We start from the raw sequence: 11,841 nt of genomic DNA, 5'->3' as shown, positions 1-11,841 counted from the left end.
ATTTCACTATCAAACACTAAGTTTGTCCTTGGTACCAAACATATCCATTATTCTCATATAAATGATATAAATGAGAATGAGCAACCTCACTATCAAACACCAAGTTTGTCCTTGGTACCAAGCATAACACCAATTTGGTGCTTGATAGTGAGGTTGTTCATTCTCATCCACTTATTTAAAGAAGGGGACTACTTTCACATGGGTGCACATGTGTTGGATAATTGAATGAGTGAATGAGAAGTGAACACCTCATTACCAAACACCAAATTTGGTGCTTGGTACCAAGCATACCCATTCTTATATATACATGTGTTTATAATATGTATATATAATTTTTTTTAGTAACCGGGCAAGACTCGCAGAAGACTTATTAAGAAAATGAAATATTATAAGATATACATGAAGAGGGAGAGGGAGAGGAAGGAGATGAAGAAGAAGAGGGAGAAAAAGGAGAAGAACAAAAGGATGTTATGAGATGAAATATTATGAGGAAAGAGACTAATGTAGCTTATTAGATCAAGGTGTTATGTTGCTCACTGAATCGAACGTCTATTCAGTTGTAAGGTGGTGTTGTCATACCAAACACAAACATGATAAGAGTTTTAAAGGCGACACACCTTAGTGCCTTAGGCAAAGTGGTCTTGTAGCTTAGGGCCTTGTGTATTGCCATGTGATGAAGGTTGATCAGGCAAGCCCTTTTTGGGCCTCAAGAGTACACTTTGGCACCTCAAGCGCTCGCCTAAGGCATGAGATGCTAAGCGCGAAGTGTTTTTTTATGTTTTAAATTTTTGGGAGCGCGAAATGTTTGTCTTTGTTCCCAATAAAGTAAAAAAATTTGTTATTGAATTTTTGTTTCTTTTTTTTGTTGGTTTCTAGCTATTTTTCATTGTAATATTGTCTATGTCATTATGAGGACATGCCACAATTTGAACATTAAAAGTTTAAAGTTTGTTGCTTAACTGTCTGTGCTAGCAATTACAAGTTAAAATTACTATTCAGTATTTATTATTACTTCATTTAGATTTAGATAATTTATGACTTGTTAAATTTGAGACTTTGAAAATATAGTTGTGATTATTTTGTCTTGTTGCTATTCATTGAAATTTGTTAATATTATTACTCAATATTTGTTATTACTTCATTTAGATTTAGATAATTTATGACTTATTGAATTTGAGACTTCGAAAATATAGTTGTGATTAATTTATCATGTTGCTATTCATTGATATTTGCATATTATTCATAATATTTATGACCTTGGTTTGCACGATGCCTTTTTTGGTGCCCGGCCTCAGGCAACATAGGATCTCATCGCCTTAACTCGCCTTTTACTTTTAAAACACAACGTAGAATCAATAGACAAAGATCATTTGCGTTATCTAAGTTTATTTAGAAACACGATCTCATTTCACTCAATCCAAATGTATGAGTAGCAAGCAAGAACAACACAATCCCAATAATTAGGCGGCAACAATTGGTTTTATTACGGGACAGCTCATGATGTTCACATCGATCTATTATGCGCCTCTGCATCTAGCATTGGGTAGACCTCATACAATAATTGTCCAGGACGTAAGGTGATGTTTTGGCACCAAAATTCCAGAGAGCTAAAGTAGATGACGAAAGTGGATTGGAGCTTTATCCATGAGAATAGGACCCTAAATATTAATATTAAAAGTGTAAATGCGTGGAGAAGAATTGGTAATTAGACCTCAAACTATTATTACAGGACATATGTAGGATTATGTGGCCAACTCTTCTCGAAAAGATTATTGTCAATGAGCAATCTACCATATAATTCTAACCACATGAGAATTTTCACATTAAACGAAGAAACAAGGGACCATAGATGACAAAGAGAAGGTATGATCTAAACATTGTTGTTGATATAGTAAATTAGTAATAAAGGGATTTAACCGTGAATACACATATTGTATTACGTTTCCAATTCCTAGCATTCAATCCTTTGGTCCAATTATGTGAATTTACTGGCAACTATTGCTATATGCAAGACCATACCCATGGAGATGAATGAAATGAAAATGACTCTCTGATTTTCTCACTTCTAACATGGTATCAGAGAAGTTTTCCAAAACCCTAACCCTACCGCCTCCAAAACCCTAGCCGCCAAACACCTTAAAAAAAAAATTGCTACTGTTCTACGGAACCCTAATCCTCACCTTCCTCCTTTCAGATCCCGATCCTGGTCCTCCACCTTCGTCCTCGTCTTCTTCGCGGGCCGCTGCTGCCAGATATCTTTCGAACCTCGTCCTCGTCTTCAAAGCTCGCCGCTACTTTGCTCGTGATTGCCTTCGAAGCTCGCCGACCCCCGATCTCCTTCGCGCTCGTCATCGCGCTCGTCATCGCCGCCCTTGGATCCCTCTCCGAAGCTCGTCGACGCCTTGATGCCTTTCTTTACTTTCCCTTTTTTTTGTGTTGAATGTCGCTGTTAGTCTGAGATCTTTTTTGTTTTGTTGAGTGTGGGCCTCTGTTTTATTTGTTGGGCCTTTTTTTGTTTGACTTGTTGGGCCGTTGTTGAGTAGAATTTGTAGTAGTTGAGTCTGAGTTTGTAGAGTCTAAAAAAAAAAAAACAGAAACAAAAAAAAACAGAAGCAAAAAAAAAAAATTTGTTACATGATTAACCTTCGGGTTTTCTATTCTAACCCTTCGGGTTCCTACACACTAACCTTCGGGTTTTCTATTCTAACCTTCGGGTTCCATTCTAACCTTCGGGTTCCATTCTAACCTTCGGGTTTCTGTTTTAAACCTTCGGGTTTTCTATTCTAACCTACGGGTTCTAACCTTCGGGTTCCATTCTAACCTTCGGGTTTCTGTTTTTAAACCTTCGGGTTTTATACACGGAGATTGTGATCCTCTTGTTTTCGTACTATCCTATTCTGTAATAATGACAGGATCTGACAGTTCTTCTGTTGCTATAACTACTACCCCTACCACAGCTGAGGTATCTGCTCCCAAACTTGTATTGGGAACCACTGTGAAGTTAAATGGCACAAACTATCTTCTTTGGGCTCAGGCCTTTCGCATTTTCATTGGAGCTCAGAACAAATTAGCTCATCTTATGGCCCCTCCTCCTGCTTCTACTGATCCTACGTATACTGCATGGATCTCTGCTGATTGTTGTGTGATGACTTGGCTCCTTAATAGCATGGACGCCCAAATCAGTAGCAGTGTCATGTTCTCGAACACTGCTAAGGAAATGTGGGATAATTTAAAAATTATGTACGGGAATGAGAAAAATGCATCCCGTGTATTCGAGTTGTATGAACGTCTTCTCTCTTCAACAGGGCGATCGCTCTGTACCCGAATATTTTGGTGAACTAAAGAGTCTGATCGATGAATTAGAAATGCATCAGCCCGCTATTACGGATGCCACGACACTGTTGGGATATCGTAGGGACCTTGCTGTCTCTAAGTTCTTGTCCGATCTGAGTCCCACCTTGCAATCTCAGATACGGGGCCAAATGCTAGGGGGAGATACTATCCTCTCCTTGACTGCTACTTTCTCTAGAGTTATGCAAGTAACTACTGGAGTAACTACTGCTTCTTCTACACCGTCCGCTCCATCGCTTGATCAGTCTGCTATGTTCTTCGGACGTGGCAGAGGTCGTGGTCGTGATCGAGGACGTGGCCGCGACACAGGGGGAGGACGTGGCACCTTTGGTGGCAGACATGTTGACCTTGGCAAGAATCTTCGTCAGTGCATACATTGTGGACGGACTAATCACATCTCTAAGAAGTGTTGGGAGAAGTTTGGTAGACCTGCATGGGCCAAGATTGCTGATACTACACCTACCTCTGTTGCTTCTCCTACTACTACTGCTCCCTCCACTATTCAGATTTCTCATGCTGAGTATGACCGATTGCGTCAACTCGATCTCTCTCAGAACAATTATTCTGCTACTCATGCATCCTCTTCAAGTATGGATGCCTACATTGCCTCTCCTCATAGACCATGGGTATTAGATTCTGGCGCTTCTTCTCATATGACGGGTCTTAAGGACCACTTTATTTCCTTAAACCTTTCTGACAATTTTCCATCGGTCCGGATCGCTGATGGGACATACTCTCCAGTTCTTGGTGATGGAGTAGTTCATGCTACTTCATCGCTTACTCTTACTGATGTTTTATATCTTCCCAAATTTCCTGTTAGTTTACTTTCCATCAGTCAATTCACAAAACACAACAACTGCAAAGTCACATTTTTCCCTTCTCATTGTGTTTTTCAGGACCTAGCAACTGGAATGACGATTGGTTCGGGGCATGAGAGAGGAGGCAATCGTATTGATAAACGCAGCAGTTCTGCATTCGAGTTAGTCCATTCTGATGTTTGGGGTCCATGTCGTATACCTTCCGTGAACGGTTACAGATATTTTCTTGTCTTTATTGATGACTTCTCTCGCATGACTTGGCTTTATCTTTTAAAAGAGAGATCTGAGGTTTCCACCATTTTCGAAATATTTTATAAAGAAATCAAAAACCAATTTTCCACCTCTATTCGTATCCTTCGTACTGATAATGCTTTGGAATACATGAAACATGACCTCTCTCGTTTTTGTGCAAATATTGGTATTATCCACCAAACATCATGTTCTCACACTTCACAACAAAATGGAGTTGCTGAAAGGAAGCATAGACACATTTTAGACGTTGCTAGAACCCTGATGGTGCATATGAATGTACCAAAGTATTTGTGGTCTGATGCGGTCCTCAGTGCATGTTTCCTGATCAATAGGATGCCCTCTCCTGTTATTAATGGTAAAATACCATTCACCTGCCTTTATCCTGACAGAAGGCCTTTCCCTGTGATTCCTCGAGTTTTTGGTTGTACTTGCTTTGTTCAGGATTTGTCTCCTGGACTGGATAAACTGTCTCCACGGTCTATTAAGTGTGTCTTTGTAGGCTACTCGCGTACTCAAAAAGGGTATCGATGTTATAATCCATCCACCAGGAAATATTTTGTGTTTGCCGATGTAACCTTTTTTGAGTCGATTCCATACTTCTCCTTGACTGGTTCACCCCCAACTGTCAGTCCATCTGTGCCCCTTCCGTCTATTGCTCCTACTGCTGTTCCACTACCTGTTTCAGTTCCTACTGCTGATGGATCTTCTCCAGGACTACAAAATGCTTCCACTATGCCATCTGCACCACCACCTCTACTGACTTATTGTCGTCGTTCAAAAGTTCCTGTCTCTCTCTCTGCTCCAGCCGAACATTCATCTCCCGTTGCAAGTCTGCCTCCTTCTACTCCTTCTGATCTAGATATTCCAATTGCTCAGCGAAAAGGTAAACGGTCTTGTACTAATCATCCTATATCTGATTTTGTTTCCTATGACCGTCTTACTCCCTCTTCTCGTCAGTTTGCTTTGTCCTTGTCCTCTATATCTCTACCCAGGTCATATGAGGAGGCCGTATTAGATCCTGCTTGGAAACATGCCATGGATGAGGAGATGGATACACTTGTTTCTAGAGGGACTTGGAATCTTGTATCTTCTCCAACGGGCGCTACTGTAGTTGGCTGTCGGTGGGTTTATACCTTGAAGTATCATACCGATGGTTCAATTGATCGTTATAAAGCTCGTCTTGTTGCTAAGGGATATACTCAAACCTATGGGATCGATTATCTTGAGACGTTCTCCCCCGTAGCCCGTCTCAATTTCATTCGCCTACTTTTCTCAATGGCTGTTAATCTGGACTGGACAATGTTTCAACTGGATGTCAAAAATGCCTTTCTGTATGGTGACTTGCAGGAGGAAGTCTATATGGAGCAACCTCCAGGGTATGTTGCTCAGGGGGAGAATACGGTCTGCAAGCTTAAAAAGGCAATTTATGGTCTCAAACAGAGTCCACGGGCATGGTTTGAGAAATTTAGTACTGCTATATCTGGTGTCGGTTTCAAACGATGTCAGTCTGATCACTCCGTCTTTATCCGGCGCACTACATCTGGTCTGGTGGTTCTGGCAGTATATGTTGATGACATCCTGCTAACTGGGAGTGACCTTGTTGTCATAGCAGAGACTAAGGAGTATCTTTCACGTCACTTTGTGACCAAAGATATGGGAAAACCCAAATACTTTCTTGGGATTGAGATTGCATATCAAAAGGATCGTTTACTTCTATCTCAAAGGAAATATGTATTGGACCTTTTAGAAGAAATGGGCCTTTTGGGGTGTAAGCCAGCAAACACTCCCATGGAAGTGAATGTGGACTTGTGGCGTGATAATAGTCCTCTCCTAGATGATGCAGGCCGATATCGAAGATTGATTGGCAAGTTGATCTATCTTACTGTGACCAGACCTGATATCACCTTTGCAGTGGGAGTATTGAGCAGGTTTATGCATATACCTAGAGAGGTTCACTGGACTGCTGCTCTAAGAATTTTGGCTTATGTTAAAAGCTGTCCGGGAAAAGGATTACTGTATAAGAAACATGGACATTTACACATCTCTGCCTATTCTGATGCTGGGTATGCGGGAGATATAGGAGATAGAAAGTCTACTTCTGGATTTTGCACCTTTATTGGAGGAAATCTGGTTACTTGGAGGAGCAAGAAACAAGATGTAGTATCTCGATCTAGTGCAGAAGCAGAATACAGGGCTATGGCTCATACTGTTTGTGAGATGATATGGCTACAGAAGCTGCTGACCGAGCTTGGCTTTTCGCAGCCTGGATCTATGCCTATGCATTGTGATAATCAATCTGCTATCCACATTGCAAAGAATCCAGTGTTTCATGAGAGAACTAAGCACATTGAAGTTGATTGTAATTTTGTCAGAGATGCTTGAGAAAAGAAAGTGATATCTTTTCAGTTCACTCCATCTTCGGAACAGTTAGCTGACATTCTCACTAAAGCTACTTCACCTAATGTGTTTTCCATTCTATGTAACAAGCTGGGCATGATTGATATATATGCTCCAGCTTGAGGGGGAGTGTTAGAATTAGTTCTTGGGTTATCGGGTTAGGGCCCATTAACCCATTAGCCTATTACCCATATGTAACCCTATATATACCCATGGAGATGAATGAAATAAAAATGACTCTCTGATTTTCTCACTTCTAACAGTAGTAATGTGTCACATCCTCATCCACTCACTACACATGTGAATTTGTTCCCACATTTGAATGAGTGGAGGGGGATTTGACACCTCACTACCAAGCATAACCTTTTGTGCTTGGTACCAAGCATACCCATATTTCTCACCCCAGGAATCATATCTTTAAACAGATTGCACAATTTTATAGTGCAACTCTTTTGGACCTTAGGCAACCTGAATTTGACTTTCCATCCATACCACAGTAAAGAAGAGGGTGCTTTTCATTTTAATTTCAGATAAGTTTGCATCTGGCTAAGTAACAGAGTATTTGAGTGGATTGTGAAGACCTACTTACACATGTTTATCATTATACTCTAGACTAAGAAAAGTGTCAATTACTTGCACAAAGGACTCCCCTAGATCTTATGCAGCTCTATCATGATTTGTCATCCATAACATTGCAAAGAAGTGGGTATTTCTCCTCCTAGTTTTAGATAAGTTTTCCCATGTGGCTAGGGAGCAGAGAATTTGAGTGGGTTGTGAAGTCATAGTTTCAAGTACCAACTTACCAATATGATATCACCCATGTAGCTCTTTTCATCTCATGATTCATTTTTTGTTTCCCCTTTTATATATCACTAGTTAAAATACATGTGACAAAAAAAAACTTTTAAATCAAATTCGATCTTATTAACTATCTATTTTAATTTTTTTTATTTATGGGGGTTACCTGCAAAATGCGGGAACTTAATTAGGGGTTCTCTACAATTCCAAAAATTATGGGGGGTTTAGTCTGATTTTGAAAGTTATTGGCGGTTTACTACAAAATGTTGAAAGTTCTTGGGGTTTTAGTGTGATTTTGAAAGTTATTGGGGCTTCACTGCAAAATGCTGAAAGTTCTTGGGAGTTTACTGTAATTTACCAAATTTTAAATATTACCCGTGTTGATTTGTCACTGGCAGGAAAATTCTCCGGATTTGTAAATTTACCCTAAACATCAGTTAACCCTAAAACCTCAAAGTAGAAAGAGATTCCATCAGTCCTTCAATCTTTCTATATCGGCAATGTTTTCATTATAATGTAGTATAGATCACATGTAGGTTTGTAATACTTTTCAGAACTAAGACTCAGTAGTCTTCTTCGCTTTTGTAATCGATGGTTATAACTAGTTTAAAAGCTTAATAAACAGAACTTATAGCAAGTTACCCATGCCTTGAGAATTTCAGATGAGTTGCTATTAAGAATATGAGTTAGGATACAGGAAGCAAAACAGAACAGACTTTGATGACCCTATACACACTAATTCAGCTGCCTAGTCACTTGGGAAGAAGTTTTGTCAGGTTAAGTTAGACCTCAATTAATCATAAAAGTCAACTCCAGCACCATGATTTTTGTAGAAATAGAAAGAAATGAGCCCATGACATGGGGCGTTTGTTTTTAAAAGTAGAAAGACACATGCCAATAAGGATCCTGCTACAAATACAGAAAGCCTGTTAAGAAATAAATAATAATGTGCAAATGTGTGTGGACTAAGTATATCTATTCTCACACATTAAACAGTTGTGAACCAGAAAGCATGCAACTTGGTAACTGAATTGTTACTTCAGTAACAAATCAACCAGCAGAAAGAAAACTGACCTGTGCGTTTCTAGAAACCCAGTAAAGATCTCCGTCATAATCACTATTTGCCATCTCATCAGCCAAGGACCTTTGCCCTTTTGTAGGGAAGAAAATGGCGTACTTTGCGTTCCCCACGATCTTTTCCATATTCTTGACATACACAGCATTTACAATGTGTACATCTCCGAAGTGCAAACCTGGGTGCTTGAAGACTAGCACTTTTCCAGACACTTGTCCATTTTCTCTGCATTTATGGAAAGCACACAAAATGCAATTGTAAGATTTTTATGGTGCACCAAATAAGCTAAAAAAAATTAGTAACAAGTAAACTGAACATCCAACTGAAAATTTCCCAACATGTGTTGCAAGAAAAGGTAGAAGGATTAGGAATGCATACAGTATGATACAAACTTCATTAGGTTCTAGCGTCCCTGTAGGGTCAGCCGTACCCATCAAATAATAACAATCGTTCACAGGAATTTTTGCTGCCTTAAGGCCATTCCATTCTGCCCGAGTCATCACTGATAACTGATGCTCCAGGTACGGCTCATGGAGTGGTATTCCACAGGCAATCATTCTCGCTACGAGAAAGTCATCCATGTTTCCATGCAAAGATGCAACTTTAAACATAAAAACAATGAATTAGCACAGTAGCATATAAATATAATACATATCAGTATAAATATAGGTTAGATATCAAAGTAGCATATAAATACAGGCTAGGTAACTGCTTCACCCAAAGACTTAGTTAATGAGTTCTCTAGACTAACAATACATATCAAGCGAACATAGGAAGCCCTCTAGCATGAAGATGCAGTTTGAAATATTAATGACGATATTTGAAACTAAAGACGATATTTGAAACTAGGCCCTCGTAAGATTTGGCTCATTGGTACCATCCAGAATACGATTTCACGAAGGAAATCTCAAGCCTATGTATTGAGGACTAACACTGCATATCAAGTGAACCTAAAACTTTTACAGTATACAAGATGGAGTATTCACTCTACCTAATGGGGAATGACAAAATCACCCAACATGCAAATGTTTCTACTGCTTTATTGATCAATAACTTTAATTCAGACGTTACCTCCAAGTGCAGATTTTCTTGACAATTTCGCATCTTTTGCATCCAGGATCGCCTTCCTAGTTAGTTCAAGAAAATACTCTTGGGGGACTCCTCCATAATGAAGCAGCATAATTATCGATTTAGACAAGCGTGACTTCTTGGACAAATTGCTGCATGAAGTGACAAGAATAAGATAATATTAGTGGTCCAACATTCAATTAGCCAAAAACAAACACCAAGAAAATAAAGGATACAGGTTCATGCAAAATAGCATTATGAGATAAAAAAAGGTCTAGACACCCCCAAACATCACCTGAAGTGTACTATTGAACTCGGCGACAAATTCCCTTAGAGACAACTGCGTTGTGAAATTTGCAACATCACATGTCGTCTAGACTAGTAAATAATTCCGTAATCGATTTTCCGATGATGAAAGATGAGAGATTCTTTTTGTTTATTAGTTTAAAGGAATCTTTGCGTTTTAGTTATCTAAATAACGGTTTTTACAAAGGTTTATAAGTTAAAATCTTAAACGGGCTTTAAGTCAAAAGTGGTCAACCCGTTAGTCAACCCATTCAGCCGTGAAACCCTCATACAATGCCTAGATAACCTTGGAGTTTAGAGTTTTTTGATTCCTCACTCATAGGACCAGCCAAACATGGAGGAAGAGTATAGCTTTTCGACATACATTTGTCGGTTTCGATATCATCTTTTCGGTAGAAAAACTCTTAGGCAAGCACCAACTTGTTTCTTTCCACCTTTGATTCTTAAATATGTTTAAATTCTTTATGTTAAATGTAATTTGATCCATCATGATTATTTGCATTCTTTTTTTTATGTATTTTTTGAGTTTACAGCGATATTTTTGGTGAAAAATATGCACATATTTGATTTGAACCTTATTGTTTCAGAAATTTGATGAAAATTAGTTGATCACATTTATATTATGTTAGTTTTGATGGTAATATATGCTATATTTCATTTTACATGAAAATAACAAGTTTTGACAATGTTTCGGAAAGTTTTACCAAAACTCTAGACAAAAAATCTTGTTCTAATCGAATTATCGACCATGATATGTGTTATAAGTATGTATATTCGTGATTTCATATTTAAAAAAATTTAGAAAAGTACCCCTAAGATTGACACAAGAAAGATACAACAAAACCATACATTCAAATCTACAAAATCTGCTAAAAACTCCATATTCATACGTCTGGTTATATTTTTTAGACCTCTGGCTCACGTTTCAGATGTCTGGGCAAAATTTCAAACATCACTATATTGCTTTTCTGAAAGTTGAGTTTTTTTTGTTCGAAGATCAAATGCCTGGTCCAAATCGTCAAATGTCTGGTCCACAATTCAAACGTCTGGTGAGATAATTCATACGCTTGAAAACCTACACAGGCTGTTTTGTTTTGTTTTACGAGTCATTTCATCCTGTAACTTTTTCGTATGATTTCCATTGATGTGAAACTCTGTGAACACTTTTGTTACTTTGTATTAGGTCTGTTCAAAGTTTTATTTAGTAGTTTTATAGTTATGTTTTGATAATTATTCGATTGAACCAAAAAAGTCCGAAAATACAGTTTTTCCTTGAATTTGAGTTTTAGCCCAAACTCAACACCAAGTTATTATCAATATGAAAATGAGTTTCTTCCCAATGATATGAGCCATATTTTAAGATGACTCTTGTGATAATAGTTTAACTATGGATGATGATAATTATACCCTTTTGATTACAAATGCAACCCACAGGAATTAGGAGTTTAAATATCAGACGTTTGCCTCGATCAACATGGTAAGCTTTTATCTAAGATGGTAATGCGTGCAAGAGGTGCAAACTTTCTACCTACGGGATTGTGGATATGATACTTTGAGAAGAGATAACATCGTCGAATAGTTAAGGCTTGATTTTACCGAACTCTTAGAATTTGTAAGTTACACATTGAGCATTAAGTGACGATGAATAGAGTGAGCTTTTTGTGTTTAATTTCTCACTCAATAGTTAGTCATGCAATGTAGAAAAGCTGAGATTAGATAATATCGTGTGTAATCGCCTTAAAATGAGTTGATATGAAAATATTGGGTTTAATTGGG

At 38.3% G+C, this 11,841-nt stretch overlaps 1 protein-coding gene across 2 annotated transcripts in view; it reads right to left on the bottom strand.

Moving 5' to 3' along the window:
- LOC109826065 (probable RNA-dependent RNA polymerase 5) overlaps positions 1-11,841 on the bottom strand; it is a 53,581-nt gene that overhangs the window by 9,763 nt on the left and 31,977 nt on the right. For both annotated transcript variants that reach the window (XM_020393024.1, XM_020393031.1), the window contains exons 12-14: positions 9,763-9,911; positions 9,070-9,292; positions 8,691-8,916 (exon numbers count right to left, since the gene is read on the bottom strand). In XM_020393024.1, coding sequence (XP_020248613.1) covers positions 8,691-8,916; positions 9,070-9,292; positions 9,763-9,911 — 598 coding nt within the window. The remainder of the gene's footprint in view (positions 1-8,690; positions 8,917-9,069; positions 9,293-9,762; positions 9,912-11,841) is intronic.

The sequence above is a fragment of the Asparagus officinalis genome, chromosome 1 (assembly GCF_001876935.1).
Source record: "Asparagus officinalis chromosome 1, Aspof.V1, whole genome shotgun sequence".
NCBI classification, from domain to species: domain Eukaryota; kingdom Viridiplantae; phylum Streptophyta; class Magnoliopsida; order Asparagales; family Asparagaceae; genus Asparagus; species Asparagus officinalis.
This window is presented reverse-complemented; position numbering and strand designations above follow the sequence as displayed.